The sequence below is a fragment of the Ascaphus truei genome, chromosome 2 (assembly GCF_040206685.1).
Source record: "Ascaphus truei isolate aAscTru1 chromosome 2, aAscTru1.hap1, whole genome shotgun sequence".
Classification (NCBI taxonomy): Eukaryota; Metazoa; Chordata; class Amphibia; order Anura; family Ascaphidae; genus Ascaphus; species Ascaphus truei.
Window position 1 is genome coordinate 106,546,837 of NC_134484.1, and position 21,320 is coordinate 106,568,156.

Sequence of the window (21,320 nt, forward strand, 5' to 3'; positions counted from 1 at the left end):
AAATTACAGTAACTGCACAGTCATGAGTTTCATCCCACCATGTTTCAGTAATTACTGATATCATACTGTTTTGTCTCCTTTCTGGTTATTATTGTATTCCAACCGCTGTCATTTTATCTACTAGTCTACTTGCATTAGCATGCATGCACTTAAGTCTGTGCTATTGTTAGATTACCTGCTTCTACCTTTCTCCTCATGGATTTTAGTATTTATTTACTAGTATTATCTGTATTTAATATGGGTCCTTCTGACATTGCATGTTAAGAGTAGCACCCCCCCCCCCCCCCCAAAGGATTTGATTCCTTCTAACCTTAGAAAAATCAGGAGGTCCCTGATGAGCTTAACCATCCTGCTCCAGGGACCCCACTGTTGCTGGTAAAATTGACTTTTAATTTTCTATAGTTTCTGGCCCAAAGAAAACTATAAATTTGGCTGGTGTCACCAATAGAAGACTAAGAAGTGTTGCTTTGTTGCAGTTTGTGATACCTTTTAGTGCATTAACATGAATCCTTAATACTGTGTTGGCCGATCGGGAATTAGGAGGGAAGGAAAGCCACTTTTCCTGTATCAGTCACCCAAACAATATATTCCACCATACCAAATTATTATTCTTTGAAAGGGATTTTTTGGGGACTGTACTCCCACATGTTGGGCACTTTTCTTTGAGAGCTAGATACAGATTGGAAAGGACGATAGAGGCAAAACAAATGTTTTTGGGGGACATCATTATAAAAAAATATTGGTAACCAGTGATTACAGGAAACTATACTGAGCTTTGGAAGTCCCACAGGACTCTTTAGGTTTTAAGTGTAGGACAAGCTCTCATGTTGATCCAGATACTGTGAGAATGAGTGTGGTGCTTTTAACAAAAATGGAAATACCTGGTTGTCTAGTAAGAATTTTCCGATGAGAGGGACTCTGCGATTTATCTCTGATGCTTAAAAATGAACCCACATTTTTTTTCTCTTTTGTAGATCAAATATTCAGTTATGCACCCAGGAACACATGTATGGCCTCACACAGGACCGACAAATTGTAGACTCAGGATGCACTTAGGCTTGGTTATACCAAATGAAGGCTGCAACATACGATGTGCCAATTATACCAGGTATGTTCTCTGTTACATTATGATGTAAAGCTAACAATTGTACGCAAGGACTAGAGCTTTCATAAAATGACACATTATTATATGCATTACGTACATTGGGACATCCTTTTCTATTTTAAAACGTTCGGATAACATTTAAATGGAATGAGAACTGGATGTCTTTGAAGGTTTTCATAGCCTGTCTATTTATTAACATAATATATTCACTATTATTCATTGAAAATAGGCTATAGTCTGTTATCAAATAATTATTGTCCAGTGGGGTTGTAGGCACAATTTCACTTGGTGCTGTATAATGGAGACAAAGAAAAGGAAGAGTAGAGGCTCCACAGATTTTATAAATGCAATAATGTATTGAAGCCAAATAAAGTGTCCAACATTTCAGCTGTCTCAGCAGTGGCCACTCCTTGACAAAGGCTGCTGTGACAGCCAAAACGTTGGACACTTTATTTGGCTTCAATACATTATTGCATTTATAAAATCTGTGGAGCCTCTACTCTTCCATTCTTGTGTATCCTGTAATTGGATTGCAGGGGCTCTTCCCTTATTGAGTTAGAGAGCACCGGTATCAGTATCTCATATTTATTTTTGATTATTGGTGTGCAACATGTTCCCACATTACATTGCTTTTTAATGGATCACATACTGCAACAGAGATGTTACCATACAAAGCAATAGTCACTGAATATTTGGGGAATTCATACTGTTTTTTACTCTGCAACGGAGAGGCACATTGTTCCAAATGAGTTATGAATAATCTACAGTGAAATGTATGCATATAGCCCTCATTATTAGCTGTGTGTTGTGGGGAAACTGCACATTGCTATGTGGCTTAAAAATATTGTTTCGCCATGTGGAGTGGTCAGTAGTGACTGTTCAGGAGAAGGGGGTGATTGACAGTGTCGAAGGCAGCAGAAAGATCCAGGAGAATTAGTAAGTACAAGTGACCCTTAGCCTTAGCTGAGAGTAGGTCATATGCCACTTTTGTTATTGCTACAGTATCTTAGTGGAGTTTAGAGAGCAGAAACCAGATGGAAGCAGTGAGTTGGAGGAGAGAAAGTGAATTAGGTGGTTATACAGTATACAACTCATTAAAGTAGCTTGGAGGCAAAGGGGAGAAGAGATATAGGGCGGTAGTTAGAGAGGGATGCTGTCAAGAGAGGGTTTATTTAGAATGGGCGTTATGAGTGTATGTTTTGAAGAAGATGGGAATGTGCCAGAGGTTAGAGAGGTTAAAAAGATGAGTTAGAGTGCGGCTTAGTGTGCCAGAGAGGGAGTAGAGAAGATGTGAGAGAATAGGATCAACGGGGCAGGTTGCAGGGTGAGATGATGAGAGAAGCATGGAGAACTCATCCTCCATCACAGGGGAAAATTAGCTGAGGGTGGATTTCGGGGTGCTAAGCTAGGTAGGTGTTGCATGTGGAACTTGACATGTAGAGATGTCATGTCTGATTGGCTTAACCTAGTCTGTGAAGAATGGGGCAAGATCTCGGGTTCTGAAGGCAGAAGGTTGTAGTTGGGCAGAGAAGGAAGTTAAAGGTGGCAAATAGGCATTGAGAGTTAGAGGACCGTTGAAGAAAAGTAGGTTTGCTTGGCAAGGCAAATGGCAGGGTTATAGAACAAGAGTATGATTTATAGTGGAGGAAGTCTGCTTTAGAGCGTGATTTCCTCCACTAATGTTCCGCAGTGCGGGAGCACTTTGAGGTAGCAGGTAGTGTGTGTGTGCCACGGTTGTAACTTAGATAGTCGGGGTGACGTGTTGTGTTGGGAGACAGTGCCTCAATGTGTTTATATACATTTACAGTATATATTGTAGTGCTGACGAGTATTCTAAAACCAATCTGGGGCAATCACCAGCAAGACCCAGGTACATACTGGGTACATGCTGCAACATTTCTGCAGACAGACTCATGGCCCATCGGATTAACAGCGGGGGTCCCTGGCAGGCAAACTGAATGGGACTGCCAGGGACCCCTGCTGTGTTAATCCGATGGGCTATTAGTCTCTGCAGAAATGTCACTGAAATGTTTGCAGCATGTACCCAGCATGTACCTGGATCTTGTTGGTTATAGCCCCAGATTTTCCAAGGCAAGTTTAAGGCAAGTGTTAGAATACTCGTCGACGCACCTGTATATGTAACAGTGTTTCCCCCACCTGGTGGGAGATTTGGCCATTATTACGTATGTGGTGCATGATACCTGCTGGTAACAGGAGGTCTGAGTCGGCTGCTACATATCTTTAGCAGTGCAGCGCCTCCATCTGCGTAGGCTCCAGGGAACTGAAGGGGATCTCCCACGTAGAACCGATTACCTCTCCCCCCCAGTAAGTTCACATACCAGGCTAGAGGTATAAGCAAACAGGAACAGATTATTGTTTCTCTCTGTGCAGCACAGTACAGGGCAGGTCCTGCCCACAACAGCAAATCTCAGCTACCTACTGAAGGATTGTCCCTTGACTTTCACTACAGGCCAAGGGCACCCGCAGCAGTCCCAGCTCTTCCCTGCCCCTCTAGCAGAGGCAGAGGTATGGTACACACTCACTCTCCCCCGGAGGGAAGAGGACCAGAGAAGGCCCAATAGTCAGTCTCTTGGCTGTGTGATCTGCCTCTCTCAAGGGGGTAGAGGCACTACTAAATTTGGGGTGGCACTGCCCTTAAGTACAGCTAGGAAGAAGGCACCAGGTCTGTTCCATGACTGGTGTCACCGCCTCCCACTGTCACTCAAATGCAGAACCAGTGAGTGGGGAAACCCATATCGACTACTGGCAACCTGATTCTACAAGGGCTTACTGCTAGGAGTAGGGTACAGTAGGTAAGTAGCCACAGGTGGCATGGCTACATATGCAGAGACATATATACAATATATGCATAAGTACATTCTGTATACATTCCTGTATTACCAGTTTCTACAGAAGATCACAACCAGCAATTAATGTACAATTTTACAGGACCATACACCTATTAAAAAACCTCTCACATACAATGAAAACAAGAAGGGAAATTGTATTGTCCTCCCATCGGATTTCTGAGTTTACTGTATGTACATCAAGTGCTTACATTTGAACTTTATACCATTGAATCGTAATTGCAGTGACCTTCACTACAAATACTTCCTCCATTTGTTTTCTCTCATGTAAGACCTGTTGTTTATACCTCAGAACAGTGAAAAGGGTTTATATCACGGAACAAGCTCAAAAGTAATTTTGCATAAGGGCACATTGACCCTTCTAACATGCCCATGCGTTGCTAATAAAAGGCATTGAGCAAGTTAGGTACACAGTTTATTTTCATATTTGCCAGAATTGTAGATGTAGAATGCGTGTACCGGTATATTGTAAACCAGCGGTGCGCAAAGTGGGGGCGCTGGATTTGTCTGGAGGGGCACGGGCAGTTGCAGAGGCCTCGCGCTCTTCCCCAAGGCATTTAAATTAAATACCGGGGGATCGCGTGAGGCCCCTGCAACTCTAAAACTTACCTGGACTCTGTCGGTGTCACTCGTGTCCATGGCAACGCAGTGTCAAATGACGCAGCGGGGTCATGTGATGTGACGTCACACGCGTCAAATGAGGTACGGAGGGGGGCTCAGAATGGAGAGGACCAGGCAAGGGGGGGCACAGCAAAAAAAGTTTGCGCGCCCCTGTTGTAAACAAATCACAGCTCTCTCCAAGGCATCAGATTAGGCCGAGTTGTATTAATCCTTTCAACGAATGCCCAGCTTTCTGTCTCCTTTTTTTGGTAAATCTCTGCAGTGTATGATTTTTCTCTAATATTTCTTTTACATAGTTACATAGTAGATGAGGTTGAAAAAAGACGTACGTCCATCAAGTTCAACCGATAATAAATTTAGACAACAGATTCTTTATCCTATATCTATACTTACTTATTGATCCAGAGGAAGGCAAACAAAAAAACCCATTGTTATATCATCCAATGATATCTCATAAGGGGAAAAATAAATTCCTTCCTGACTCCAAGAATTGGCAATCAGATTAATCCCTGAATCAACATTCTTCCCATGTATACTTATTTGGTATATCCTTGTGTACCTTTCCTTTCTAAAGAGATGTCCAACCTTTTTTTGAATAAATGTATTGTATCTGCCATCACAGTCTCCATGGGTAATGAATTCCACATTTTAACTGCCCTTACTGTAAAGAACCCTTTCCTTTGTTGCTGGTGAAATCTCCTTTCCTCCAACCTAAAGGGATGCCCCCGAGTCCTTTGTACTGCCCTTGGGATGAATAGTTAATTTGAAAGCTCCTTGTCATGTACCCGAATATATGTGTTTATAGTTATCATATCCCCTCTTAGACGCCTCTTTTCTAATGTAAATACATCTAACTTAGCTAGCCTCTGCTCATAAGTGATTGTCCATCCCCTTTATTAATTTGGTGGCTCTTCTCTGCACTCTCTCTAGTTCCATAATGTCTTTTCTAAGGAGTGGTGCCCAAAATTGTACTCCATATTCAAGGTATGGTCTTACTAATGCTTTGTAAAGGGGCATAATTATGTTTACTTCCCTTCCATCCATTGCCCGTTTAATGCAAGATAAGATCTTGTTTGCCTTTGCAGCTACTGTATGACTTTGGGCACTATTGCTAAGCCTGCTGTCTACAAGCACTCCTAAATCATTCTCCATCAAGGATTCCCCCAATTTATCCCCATTTCATTTTGCTGCAAGCACAGTGTAACTGAGGTCATGTAGTAAGTCCTAAGTGCCCGGTAAAGATGAGTGTCAACATTGTCTTATCTTTGAGTATTCTGGTAGGAAAGATCCAAGATGTCTATTGTTTACTTACTTCAAGTAATAATCACCTCAGAACAGGGCATTACTGGCTAATAATGCATGGCTGGAAGAGTTAAAGGCCCGAGGCAAATCACCCCTCTATACACACAAACACACTCTGCATCCCCCCTCTATATACATACACTGCAGTTCCCCTATATACACACACAAACTGCAGGCCCCCTTTTATACACTCCGCATCCCCTATATGCATACAAGCACACACTGCAGTCCCCTCTATAAACTGTGGCAGGACAGATTCGTAGTAGGGTCAGTAAGAGGCCAAATGGTATGTTTTAGGCTTTAACCTTCAGTGGTTTATTTTCCACATCAATAACAAATAGGCACGCTGTCCCTTTAAGTCAAACTGAATCATAAAATAAAAGCCTACTCCACGGTAGGGAGGCTAACTACACAACAGTGTCTAACTAACACACTGGCTGGCTAAGTCAGTTTCCAGCTTTAAACAATATACTCAGGTCTGGAACAAGCATATAACAAAGAATACAATTTCCTTTCTTGTGTTTTGGGGGAACTCGGTCCCAAGAGAGTCCAGGAAATCCCTCTGGTTACTGCAACACTGACAGGACAGCTCTGTTCCCTAAGCAAACTATGGAATGCCGGTTCCTTGAAGACAAGTCCCGTATCCAGCAGGCTTGTTCAGTTTCATGGAGAGTCTCTTTCTGGGTGTCGGGAGTTCTTCCTTAATTAGCTGCACCTGCAGCTAGCCTCTCCAGAGGAGTTTGACCTCCTGCACGCTGGAAACACACATTGCACAAACAGTGACTCTGTAACAATATACACAAACACGCATGAGCATACAAACATACACACACACTTTGCAACCTCCCCTCTATACACACACACAAACATATACACTCTGCAGCCCTCCCTCTATAAACATACTGTACACACAAACATACTTCAGCCCCCTCAATACAAAACAAACAAACACCCTCTGCACGCATGCACTAACTATCCCTCCTCACTGTGTCCTGCATGGAGCCCTCTGCAGGCAGGGAGGGGGAGGAGTCACCGTCTGGCTGCTGCCTCCTGTCCAATCACCTCCCCTGCCTGAGAATTGCTCTTAAAAGTGAAAGCGGATTGGCTAGAAATAAAATATTATGACACATTAATTTGAATAGTCTTTTGGTTGTGGAAGGTGTCTTATGCTAAGCGCCACTTAGTAAATTATGGGCCCATGTGCTGTGCAGTACTTAATACTAATTGGCGAAATGCAACAAAAGGCTAATTCTTCTTCTGATAAATATTTTTCTCTATTTAACCTTTCCATGCCAGTACAAACGAATGGAGATTTAACTCCCACCCAGTTGTGGGTAGGGAAAACTTTTAACCAATTGGGTTTCTTTAGCCCCTATAAGGCTCTCGACTTTCCTTCCTACAGCTGTTATTTTTGTCATACCAGTCAAGGTGGTAGTTTCTCTCCTCAAATAATCTTTGTGCAGAGAGCCTTTAGGCTTCACTATGACTGAGCAAAGGATCTTAATGCCACAATGGTTTGGTTTGGCCAGTGGGAAGCAAGCAAGCATGAGGCTGTGCTATTGTGCTAAAAATGAATGCCCCTACATTTGTGGTATTCAGTGGCAAGTTGTGCCCTCCTACTTGCCTAAAGAGGATCTTTCTGCTGTTGTTTGATGCTACGTCAGCCTGGAGTTTGAGGGCAATGGGTATGGTAAAGAGGTTGCACTCGTCCCAGTTAGTACTATCCTGCGGAGAGCTCTATAAGGTCAGACTGGCCTGCCAGGGAAATCCCTGATGGGCCAGGTGAAATAAATCAGCATTCGCACACTGGAAGGATATAACTACAGTATAACATATCCGTGGGGTCATTTGTTTACATGTTTTGTGAGACATTGGTGGTCTCTATTTCTATTATTAAAGAGGAATACATTAACATTTTCCAGATTATTACTAGCTCCTCTCTTTCTTAGCCATCTCCCTCTGTGCTTTGTAGAGGATTAGGAACTCAATAATAACTTCACTGAGAATAGGATTAGTTATTTCAGCAATGCCTTCTTTTCACAAATCGAATGGTAGTCATCATGCCACGATTACATTCTGTCTTTCTTTGAAACGTTTTCCAAAAATGGATGTAGAAAAAAGGTATAATGATGCCAAGCACAATTATTGTATGAAAGTTATCACGTGAGTGGTACATTTTTACAACGGGGACCACTATGCTAATGTTTACTGTTCATCATTTCATCTATATATATAAAACTCAAACGATGTTTGTCTTTGGGTTTGTGCGTTTTCTGATTGGTTGGCGGCCGGCCACACCTCTCGCTGTCGCGCTCTCCCATTGGCTATGGAGCGGGGTTTGCGGTGACATCACAAACAGGGAACACACAGGGAATGTATTCTCCTCCTCACTCGGTGCTTCTCCTCCTCACCCCGCGGGCCTCCTCACTGCTCCGAGCAAGAGTCCGGGGCTCGGGAGGGGCGGGGGGAGGGGGGAAATGAGCGCCGGGGGGAGGGGGGGTGAAATGAGCACCGGGGACCAAGGGGGGGGGGGGGTGTGAAAGGAGCGCCAGGGACCGGGGGGGGGGAGAAATGAGTGCTGGGGAAGGAACACCCCCCCCGCACCGCCTGCCGCCCGGACAGCCAGCCACGGGGACAGGGGACAAGAGGGAGGGACACCGCATGAGCAGCACATCCCGGGCAACGCCGGGTATAGCAGCTTGTTACTAATAAATAATAAACCAGTTTAAGGCAAATTTGTAATAATACAGTTCAGTGATTCTGTTGCTCACTATTGGAGAACCATGATCTATAGAAAGGAAACAAGAGTTCAAAATAACAAATGTTCTGCCAGTTACTGGAGACTCAGGTGGTACAGTATCTCTCTTGAGCTGAAAGATTAGTAGTCTATAGAGTATAAATATTATAATAGAAAGCTTTGAACTTAAGACATCATGCTGAGAAAAGACCGTTATCATGAAATCTTATCTTGTAATAATAGGGATGTCCACATCAATTTATGCATTGAGAAATATTTTACCTTAAGTGTGATAGAAAAAAATAAATCTAAAATGTGATAAATTAGTATATTAACAGTTATTCCTACCTTCGTGGTTATGTGCCACTTTTGATATTTGACCATACTTTGCTTTATTTTAAAACTATAAACTGTAAACATACATTTTTAATGGCCTTGCATATTAAGTATGCATGAAGTGATGTAATTATATTGTAACTAATAGGTATGCACACAACGTCCTTTGTTTGAAGAAATATATATATATACTGTGCACAAGATAACTCTCTACCCTTGAGTGCTAAAGGCCATGTCTATACATACTGTGCTATATGAATGCACACACAGCTGTTTCCTACACATACACATGTAGAATGTAATTCTATCCCCACAGTATATACCAATAGAGACCACATAGTATCTACACACATTAATAGTAATGCAACACCCTCTTACATTTCTACACCTACCCACACCATTGGTATACACTCCCACTCCACCCACAAAGCTCTGTATAAACTGTGGGCGCTTTATAACAAAAAGCACTCCGTAATAATAGTCACTGGTGTGGGTGCAGATCCTATAATGAAGAATAAGCAATACGATACGTTTGGAAACGAAATCAGCAGGCAGCACTCCAGAATTGAACAAACAAGTGTATTGAAAAAATAAACACAAAACCAACGTTTCGGTCCACGAATGGGACCTTTGTCAAGGTGCAGCAAAATTAAAGGATGTTCATCTGTTCCTCCAGCAAGTCTTGTAGCTCATCATGTGCAGGAAATGCCAGAGGGCTGCTACTATTTAGGTGAAAAGGGGCAGGGGCTAAACAAGAGAATGAACCTGCATCGCCACAGCATCGCACGCAGAACAAGAGACAGGCCTATCAGCAAACATTTCTCTGACTCTGGCCATAAAATGAATGATCTGAAGGTGGCCATACTCAAAGGTAATCTCAGAACACCGAAAGAGAGACGGTTGCATGAATACAAATTTATGAAACTGTTCGGGACATTGACCGGCGGCCTAAACAGAGACCGCAGTTTCATGAGCCACTACACAAGAGAACTCTCTTCCCATGAGTGCTAAGTCCCATGTCTATAAATACTGCGCTACTGTACATGAATGCACACACACCTGTCTCTTACACATACAAATGTACAATGTAATTCTATCCCTATGTACGAATAGGGACTACATAGATAGTAGTGCAACACCCTTGTCTGTCATTTTGTTGTTGCACCCCCCTTGAGAAAGGTCCCGTTCCGGGACCGAAAAGTCGGATTGGGCGTCTGTTTGTATATGCCTTGAATACAACTATCTTTTACACTTCTGGATGTGAGTGCTGCCTCTCTTTACCTGCCGCAAGAATGGTAATATGATATATATATATATATATATATATATATATATATATATATATATATATATATCAATATATATATATATATATATATATATATATATCATATATATATATCATATTACCATTCTTGCGTCATATATTATATATATAAACTATATAGTCTGCTGGAAGTCACTACTATATATATATACTATAGTACTGCTGCGGCCAGCTTTATTCTAACATTTACCCGTGGTTACCCGTGGCTTTTTTCGGCTGGTGCCGAACTTGGCCACGCGCCAGCCGCATCTTCCCCTCCCCCTTCCCCTCCCCCTTCCCCTCCCCCTTCCCCTCCCCTCGCGACCCCCTGGCTGCTCCGCCTCTGCACAACGCTGATTCTCCTGATGCACGCAAACCCCCTTACCCCGCCTACCCCTTCAGCCTCCATCCATCTTCGGGGATATCGGCGGAACCCTGGCACGCACCCTGGCACGCATGACCGGCGCCCCAGTGACGCGCGGAACGCGTCAGAAAAAAAAAAAAACCAGCCGCGTCTGCCCGCACATTGCGGTGGTGGCCGCAGGAGAATAAAGGCGGCCGCCACTGTATATAGTAGTGACTATACTATATATATATAGTAGTGACTTTCAGCAGACTGCCGCCAACATACAGTATGTCAGTTATATCGATAATAAAGAAATGTTCCAAAGGAAGCCATACTCAAGTAGGAGAATATCTACTACATATTTTATGGCAGAATCACAAACTATAACAGGTGCCCCCTGCTGTGTTGTGTGATGCTGTAATAAAATATGTAGGAGATATTCTCAACTGAAATGTTGTATGGCAGCCTCCATTGATTACTAAAGTTATGTGGCAGCATTTTTTTTCAAGGTTTGAGCTTTGTTTTATGCTATAGCATTCAATGTTGAGAGACCTATATTTAAAATATTGCACTGTAAGTAGAGTTCTAACAACATAATTAAATTACTCTATTATTGCTTCTTTTCTTACACGTACAAGAATATATCATGTTTCATAGAAACTAATTTGAAAAGAGTCACAGAAATCTCTCTGACAATGCTAATCGTCAGTATCGTGGGGTAAAAGAGGATTTTTTATGAACCAGATTACTGTGATCAGTTCTGTCTTGCCAATATCTGTTTGTAATTGCCTATACATAACTGCATTTTGAAGATAGCAGGTTAAGGTGTGGTAGACTATCGCCTAGATTGAAAATCTACAGTATGTACAATAGCTTCATTGCATTTTGGCATTATTATTATTATTATTATTATTATTATTAAAAAATGGAATTGTGGCAATATTTTTTAGAATTACCAGTGTATTACTAAGAGTTATTTATCCAGAAATGGATTGTGATAATCAAATCATATGGATACACGAAAATGTTGTTAACTCAGCGTTATATAATGATACCAAAAAGTGATAACTCCTAGAAATCAGTGTTAATCAGCTCTAACATTGCAATTGTGGATGGATGGGAGATATCATACTTTTCTACCATAAGTTTATGTAGTAGGATTATTTTATAAAAAATTATTTCGCAGTGATGTGTGTTTGTAGCTGAATTGGAGGACAAAGCGTCATATTAAATTGTAGAGGGTATCAAGTTTGCTAGGGTGAGTTTCGGGCTATGTCCCCATAGTCTATAATTGGCATTAGTATATGCTGTGCGATGCGCTTTCTAACCAGCAGAATTAGGGAGGATTTGTTCCTATAAAGTACACCTAGTTTGGTATCAATGTGCAACCCAAATGTTAAATGGGAGTCAAACCATATGCCCAAATATTTAAAACTAGTAACGGGCTAGGATTGTATTAGAGTTGGTTCTGATCTGGAGCTCATTCATTGGAAGCGTTAGAAATTTAGCCTTGGTCCCAAATACCATTGTTACAGTATTGCCAGTGTTTGAAAACAGTTTATTTTTGGAAATCCAATGTTCAAGTCTCAAAACGTAAGATTGAAGTACGTGTCATCTGCATACATGTGTATTGAAGCTCCCTTACAAGCTGTAGGAAGATCATTGAAGAACACTGAGAAGAGTAGGGGCCCCAGAACAGAGCCTTGCTGGACACCACAGGTGATATCCAAAGGGTTAGAGCTAGAACCCGAGATAGACACATGTTGGAATCTACCTGATAGGTAGGAATGAAACCAGTTTAAAGAATGCTTCCCTACTCCAGAGCACTGGAGTTTGTTTAGCAAGATAACATGATCAACAGTATCAAAAGCCTTTGCAAAATCTAGGAATATTGCACCAGTAAGTTGTCCCAGTTCCATTTCACACCGAATCTCATTGCAAACTTTTAGGAGAGTAGTTACTGTTTGGGGTGAGAGCCAGATTGGAATTGGCTAGGGAAATTTGTCTTGGTATTGTAATCGCTTAATTGGGAGTGAACATATTTTTTTTCCATGACTTTGGATTATTTATTTATTTATTTATTTATAAAATATTTTACCAGGAAGTAATACATTGAGAGTTACCTCTCGTTTTCAAGTATGTCCTGGGCACAGAGTAAAACAAAATAATACATGGTTACAAATACAGTTACATAAATGAACAAGGTATACATTATATACAAGACATTGCATGCACAGTTAAAGAAAATATATATTATGAGCGTATGAAACAGTTACAGACCAGATTAAAGTGTGAGACAGCCTTAGATTTGAAAGAACTTAAGCTGGTGGTGGATATGAGAGTCTCTGGTAGGTTGTTCCAGTTTTGGGGTGCACGGAAGGAGAAGGAGGAACGTCCGGATACTTTGTTGAGTCTTGGGACCATGAATAGTCTTTTGGAGTCTGATCTCAGGTGATAGGTACTGCATGTGGTAGGGGTGAGGAGCTTGTTCAGGTAGCTGGGTAGCTTGCCCAGAAAGTATTTGAGGGTGAGACAGGAAAGGTGAACTTTGCGCCTAGACTCTAGTGATGACCAATCTAGTTCTTTGAGCATTTCGCAGTGATGTGTGTTGTAGTTGCATTGGAGAACAAAACGACAAATTGAATTGTAGAGGGTGTCAAGTTTGCTAAGGTGGGTTTGAGGAGCCGAGCCATATACTATGTCTCCATAGTCAATAATTGGCATTAGCATCTGCTGTGCAATACGCTTTCTGACCAGGAGACTTAGGGAGGATTTGTTCCTGTAAAGTACCCCTAGTTTGGCATAGGTCTTGGTTGTCAGGGTATCAATGTGCATCCCGAATGTTAAGTGGGAGTCAAACCATAAGCCCAGGTATTTAAAACTAGTGACAGGTGTTAGGGTGGTGGTAGCGTTGGTTCTAATCAGGAGCTCAGTCACTGGAAGCTTTACAAATTTAGTCTTGGTCCCAAATACCATTGTTACAGTCTTGTCAGTGTTTAAAAACAGTTTGTTTTGGGAAATCCAGTTTTCGAGTCTCAAAAAGTCAGACTGAAGTATGTGTTGAAGGTCAGAGAGGCTATGGCTGTGTGCATACAGGATTGTGTCATCTGCATACATGTGTATTGAGGCTTCCTTACAAGCTGTGGGAAGATCATTAATGAACACTGAGAAGAGTAGGGGCCCCAGAACAGAGCCTTGCGGTACACCACAGGTGATATCCAGGGGGTTGGAGTTAGAGCCTGAGATGGACACATGTTGGGATCTTCCTGATAGGTAGGACTGAAACCAGTTTAAAGCATGTTTCCCTATTCCAGAGCTCTGGAGTTTGTTAAGCAGGATAACATGATCAACTGTGTCAAAAGCCTTTGCAAAATCTAGGAATACTGCACCAGTGAGTTGTCCCCGTTCCATTCCACACTGGATTTCATTGCAAACTTTTAGCAGGGTAGTTACGGTGGAGTGTTTGGGACGAAACCCAGACTGGAATTGGCTAGGGAAATTTGTCTTGGTGTAGAAATCGCTTAATTGGGAGTGGACACATTTTTCCATAACTTTGGATAGAATTGGGAGAAGTGAGATTGGCCTGTAGTTTGAGACAGTGTTTTTGTCCCCACTTTTGAAGATTGGGACAACTCTGGCAGTTTTCCAGGTCTTAGGGATATGGCCTGCAGACAGGATAGAGTTGACTATGGACGCAATTGGTTTGGCAATGGCTGGGGCACCAAGTCGTAGGAACCTAGATTGTAGTAAGTCGGGTCCACATTGGCTGCTTAGTTTTAGTTTGAGGAGCGCTTGTGTAATCTCCTCTTCAGATACTGGGCTAAATTGAAAATTGTGGGCAGTGTTGGGAGGGGGTGGGACTGTAGGGATACTCCCAATATGAGATTCATGTTTGGGGTTTGTGCTGTGTTTCGCTAATAAGTTAGTGGCACACCCCACAAAGTAATCATTGAATGCATTTGCAATGTCAGTGGGGTTTGTCAGAGTAATATCCCCCTTAGTGATATTACTTGGTTGTTGATGGTTAGGAGGCTGGAATATATTGTTGATAACCTTCCAGAAGTTAGCTGGGTTTGATGTATTTTGGTGGAGATTGTCAGAGTAATATTGTGCTTTTGCATACCTTGTTTGCCTTGTGCACACGTTCCGCAGGCATCTGTAGTGATTGAGATCCTTGGTAGTGCCAGTTACTTTGTAGCTTTTCCACAAGGCATCCCTGAACTGGTAGAGTGCTATAAGGTCAGGTGTAACCCATGGAAGGTGGGCCCCCCGTACCCTTATTTTGCGTAGTGGAGCATGGGTATCGCAGAGTTTTAAGAACTCGGATTGGAAATAGTCGAGCGCAGAATCAGGGTTGGGAATTAAATCGATTCTGTGCCATGGGCAGTTGGTAAGGTCATCCAGAAACTGTTGTGGGTTAAAGTTTTTAAATGTTCTAGTGAGGAGAACTTTAGGGCTTGAATGGGGCGGTTTAATTTTCCTTACACAGTACACTATTGCATGGTCACTGAAAATATCAGGAAGGATGCCAGAGGATTGGATTCTGCTGGGGTTTGAGGAGAGAATCCAGTCTAGCAAGGAATGGTTATGCGACTTCAGGTTTATTCGTGTGGGTTGGGAAATGAGTTGCGATAGGTTAAGTGACTTGAGTTGTATCTGGATTTTGTGGTTTTTAGGGTCAAGCCAATTGAAGTTGAAATCCCCTAGAACTAGCAGCTCACTCTTCTCATTCAGAGAGGAAATGGAGGCAAGAAATTGGGTGATATCAGTCAAGGATTGTAGAGGGGCTTTAGGGGGGCGGTAGATGCCAGCAAGCAAGATGGGCTTAGAAAAGGGGAGGCAGATTTTGCCAACTAGAGTTTCAAAAGAGGGTGGACTTGGTGGGCAATGTAACAGTGTAAATTGTAAGGTGTCTGCAATATAAAATAACACCCCTCCTCCTCTCTTTGACCTATCTCTCCTAAAAATGGAGTATCCCTGAATGGCGATATTTGCATCTGGGGTTTTAGAGGATAGCCATGTTTCTGTAAGAACGATGGCTTTGGGTTTATGCATAAGGCACCATGCCCTTAGTTCATCCAGTTTGGGCAGCAGGCTCCGGATGTTTATATGGGCGACAGATAGACCTTTTTGGAATTTAAAGGTGGAATTCTCAGGGGCATGGGACAGAGCTGAAATGGGAGGACCTGGGTTAGTTTCAACATCACCTGCTAGAGAGAGTAATAGTATGAGTAGGAATTTGGGTAGTTGTTTGCAAGTTGTAAATTTGTGGTGTTTTCCATTTGAGTGTGCGGTGGTTGGTGTGCTGGTTTTTAGAGTTCTCCACCAACTTTCAGTAGATAGTGCAAGGCTTTTGAGTAGTCCAGGGTGTATGGTGATGTTGGGTGTGGGCCAGGATGGAGGAGTTTGTAGTGGATAGAGGGAGTAACATCTCCATGATGCCAGGAGAAAGAAAAAAGTTAGAAGACATAGCAGGTTCATGATGCCAGAGGTAGGCAGTGCTGCAAGGAGCTGCTGTGAGCAGAGTGAGTGTGTGCAGACTAAACAGCAGGGGTGGGCCTGTACCTTTTCAAGTGTTTTGCTGCAATTGCAATGCTAGGGTCAATTCAAGGTTTAAGTGTATTGTGCAGTCAGTTTTGGGAGAGGCTGCAGTGAAAGAAGTTGTAAAGGGGTGGGGGGGGGTAAACTATGCAGGCTAACAAGCATGGGATCATAGTGTGATCTGAATAGCTTACCGATTGATGTCTTGAGTAAAAGTGTGTGCAGAAGATCCAGTCCCCAGTCACCTGTAGTCAAACTGTAGTCTAACTGTATCACTTAAAAACCTCACTTTAAATGCCTCACTGCCTAATGCAGTTCCTGCCCAATGCAGCAAAGGTGTTAGTATTATACACAAATAACAGTCACATGACCCTCCCCCTCCCCAATCAGTCAGCTTTTTCCATTTGGTCAATTAACAGCACAGAGTTAAGAGGAAAAAAAAAAAAACTTTTTACATTCAAACATACTAACTTCTATATCAATTCAACAAGGCCAGATTCAGTCTTATACAGAGGGTTTCAACATCAGGAACATACTTCTATATCAATTCAACAAGGCCAGATTCAGTCTTATACAGATAGTATACCGGATAGTATTGGGAGAAGAGAGATTGGCCTGTAGTTTGAGACAGTGCTTTTGTCCCCACTTTTGAAGATTGGGACAACTTTGGCAGTTTTCCAGATCTTAGGGATATGGCCTGCAGATAGGATAGAGTTTATTAGGGAGGCAAGCGGTTTGGCAATGGCTGGGGCACCAAGTCGTAGGAACTTTGATTGCTGTAGTTCAGGTCCACATTGGCTGCTTAGTTTTAATTTGAGGAGCGCTTGCCTACGTGTATGTATATAGTTGCCATTATATACATTGGCAGTATAGGTGTAATGCCAGCCTGGGGTAGGTAAGAAAAATTGGCGATATTTATTGGCTGCAGGGCGATATTGTCAGGTATTAAAGTTAGGTAAATAGCATGTAAAGAAGTAATGTGGTGTTAAATACTCATTTACACATGCTGCGTTAAAAATATCTCTGACATATAACTATATTTAAAAAGCCCCTTTTCACTGCTTTACCATTTGGTCATATGGCTTTAGTGATTAGATAAATAAAATTAGCGTTAAATACCTACAATTATTTTAATTTTATTTATCGGACTTTAGTCAATCTAGCCATATTTTTGGCATGGTTGCATTTCTCAGATTTGTACATGGTTGCATGTATTGAACACAGTTGGATTAAGTGTATAGGTTTGGGATTATTATAGCATGGCAAATTGTGACATGTTACCATATTTCCTGCCAACATTGTTATCATATTTAAGAGTCTTGTGATGCATTCTGGGTTATCATGGGATGCCCATATCACTTTTCGTTTCTCTGCACATTCATAATCATAGCTACGTGAATATTTGTGATTAAACAATGCATACTGGTATCTCTGTCTGATAAATCTCCACTCTGTTATGCTAACCAGACACTCTTTTTGTAGGACCTGGGAAGAAGGCAAAGTGTTGATATTCGATGATTCCTTTGAGCATGAAGTGTGGCAGGATGCAGATTCTTACCGGCTAATATTCATTGTGGATGCCTGGCACCCGGAGCTCACACCACACCAACGGAAGACTCTTCCTGCCATTTAAAAGAGAAGTTCTGTCTGGACACTGGGAACTCACAGGGTCCAAACACATGAAGGAATTCAGATGTCCAGAAAAGCCTTCACATTTTCTCTTTCCCATGTTACAGCACTGAATGTATGCAGTGCCGAGGTGCCAATTCCCGTCAGTCTTTTATATGAATACTGTTTTGATACCAGATGGCATTGATTTATACATGCAGTTAGGATAGAATGTAGCTTAAGTGAAGGAATTCATGTAATGTTCCTGAAAATCTATTTTTTATGTAAAAAACAAATACTGTACAAACCACTACTATTCACCAGAAAGATATGAATGAACTTTTCCTTCTTTAGTTATACTGATATAGGAAACTACAGTCTGAATTTACTAAGCAACTTGTACCATACAGGTTAAATCTCAAGATGGACATAGTAATAAGATATATGCAGAAAGTCATTTCATTTTGTGTATTCTTATAAACAAACGCCTTTTAGTTGCTTGGGAGAAAATACACACATCAGGGTTTGCCATGTATACTACAACAGTTAGTATATGTGTTACTATGAATATATGATTGTACACTGTAGCTTAACTACTTTATCTTAAATGCGCTTTTACTCTTGGGTCCAACTTGAGAAAAACACAAGTTACTGTTGTACTCCGCTTTTGCCCATGGAAATAACTTTTGTTATCATCACATTGTATTTTATATGTGAGAAGGTGCCTGCAAGCAATACACTAACAATTCCCATAACACTGAGCAAGGCATCTCCTCTTTCCTGTCAATCCCCAAAGAATCTGAAGATCATTTTTGTTTTGAGTCACTGAACTAAAAGAACAAATGAGATTGCTAAAATAGCTTTTGTGGGTGTGGATTTGCAGGGACGCTTATAGGGATTGAATCTTTTGAGCAGCCTATAGAATTTTCCAATATACGCTTTTATTGTACCTGATTATTTCTTCTGGAAATTACAGGTGGAAGAATTTTACTAGCAGACGTTACATGTGACTAGAATTAAGAGTGAATGTGCCTTTAACACAATAGCTGTTTCAATGTGCTTCATAATGACATGAATAGTGTAGCTGGGGTACCCACAGTACTGCAGACTGCAGCTGCTAATTAATCCTTATGGAAATGTTTTTTCCCCACAGCATATGCAAGCATGAGTGAGCATATGCACCTTGTCATAAACTGTAGTAGAAGTGATCTGTGTGACAGTGTTTAGGGATGTGTTTGATTATTAATATTACATTAACATTCAAAAGTCTACCAAGGACATTTTTTTAAAGATAATATATAGTGAAATATGTCATATTATAGTATGTGTTCCTTTTGTTCCAAAGCAGGATTCTGTTTGGGTTAGTCACAAATCTTTAAGGGGCTGATAATGTCAAATATATTTTTCTTTATTAATGTTGATTACATATGAGATTGGACTGGAAAGTCTGGAATTCTGCCACAAGCCATAAAGCAATGCATGCATGACTCTCATTGAGGCATGGTCAGGATCTGCCAAGTTCTCTACGGTTAATTCATATCATGTTCATAGGAAATCCCCAGACCTCTTGCAACCCTAGTATAAACCATACTGTATGTTTATGTCCTTGGATGGGTTCTTAACTTTGTACTTCCATAGCTCAAGCTTTGCTAAAAAATTTTTTTTTTACAAAATAACATGTATTGTGGCAGGCTAAAGCTATTTATGCAGTATTGTAGGTTAAACGTTTAATGGGCAAAACCTAAAAAGGCAACACTTGCCATATAATACCAGAAGAGCACCTACAGTATCTGCTACTTTATGGATGTCAGGCAATGGGGGTTACTCATTAAACTGTATTACTGTCATCAATGAAAGTTTACTTGTAATAGTGCCTGATCTTTATATCTGCATTTTAAACTCTATGTGATATCTAAGAGACTGGAACCAGTGTGGGAAGTAAATTGGCTTTTAGTATTTCTTGTCTTTGCGATCCTATAACACACATTAATAATCACTTGAGCATCGGATGGCTTGCTAAAGGTCATTATACTCGATTTATCTTCGGTTTTGCCTCATTTGCTTTAGAAAGTGTATGCTTTTTACGATCTCCTTGTAGATTTATTTGTATCTTATTTCTGATAGGAGTGTGGCTTTGCTCGTCAGTTTAAGGCTGAGCCTTTAAAGTGTGTTGCAGAAATACATCAACATTTCATTATTTTTCTTTTCCGTTGACCAATGTGATACATTATTAATGCGTGTGGAAAGGGATTAATTTTTTTCTTTAGCAACGTGTAGGCTCAAAATAGAAAAAGTGAAAACCGTCAAATAATAAATGTATTGAGCATTAGAACAAAATCTTGGTATTGCTAAGTTGGATACATTCATACTCCTAAATGTAATCTAGCACTAACAAGTTAAAATATGAACACAACAATTTCCAGATCTCAAAATAAAGCTGTGCTGGATTTGTTATTTAGTAAATGTATTATATATCGTGATTTTTTTTTTTTTTGATTGGAAATAGTTTTTGTACTGGGTCTTAATACTGTAAATGTCTTGCTTTGTAGACAGATATTCTCACTTTATTGAATGTTGTTTTCTCTGTTCTGTTTGTAAAATACGTACTGACACAATTGATGGTGAATAAAGACAAATTAGATGTTCTATACTCCCCAGTATTAATACATTTTTACATTTACTTTTGCAAACTTGCCTCTTGTACTGTCACTCTCTGGCAAGTTCCTTCTCTTCCCAACTTTAACATGACTGAAAACTCACGTTTTAATAGCTGCAAATAATAACTACATGTGTATACTAATCCCAAATAGATGCTTTATCAATCAATGTGCAGTAAGTACTGGTTCTCCTACTGTCTCCCTATGTTCTAACTATATACCTGTTCGATATGCCTTCCCCTCCAAACAAGAAGACCACTTAACTGCTTATGCAAAAGTGGCCTAAAACGGTGATCTTGTCAGGGAACAGACTCATTTTCTCCAATGAGTTTTTTATTTTATATATTTTTGTTTGTGTATTTACCATTTTGTACCATATTGTTCTCCATCTGGTATACAATGTCTGTAAATCTTTATTTAAATTCCAAATCGAAATAGCTTTGGAGTTGCTGAAGCCACAGCTACCTGCAGCTGCCATCTCCTTGTAGACTATGCTCACCTCTACTTTAACAAACCATGGCTGAAGATGTTGGGGATGCCAAGGCTCACTATAACTGTATAAAAGTAATACTAAATAGTGTGTGTGTGTGTGTGTGTGTGTGTGTGTGTGTGTGTGTGTGTGTGTGTGTGTGTGTGTGTGTCTGAGTGTGTGTGTGTGATACATAGTAGAAGAGGCTGAAAAAAGAAGTCATTGAGTTCAACCTATTTTAAATCTAGATGACGGAGATACTAATCCTATATTTGTATTTATATTGACCCAGAGGGAGGCAACAAAAAACCCCAGTGACACATTATCCAATTACTGCTGCGGCCAAGTTTATTCGAGCATTTGCCCGTTCTTGGCCGCAGCAGTAGCCTGGCGCGCGCCCGAGAGTGACGGGCGCGCGCCGAAGC

At 41.1% G+C, this 21,320-nt stretch overlaps 1 protein-coding gene across 7 annotated transcripts in view; it reads left to right on the forward strand.

Moving 5' to 3' along the window:
* ASPH (aspartate beta-hydroxylase) overlaps nt 1-20,415 on the forward strand; it is a 232,228-nt gene extending 211,813 nt beyond the window's left edge. For all 7 annotated transcript variants that reach the window (XM_075584049.1, XM_075584047.1, XM_075584043.1 and 4 more), the window contains 2 exons: nt 975-1,108; nt 17,644-20,415. In XM_075584049.1, the coding sequence (XP_075440164.1) occupies nt 975-1,108; nt 17,644-17,794 (285 nt within the window). In that variant the 3' untranslated portion in view covers nt 17,795-20,415. The remainder of the gene's footprint in view (nt 1-974; nt 1,109-17,643) is intronic.
* The last annotated feature ends 905 nt before the right edge of the window (nt 20,416-21,320 follow it).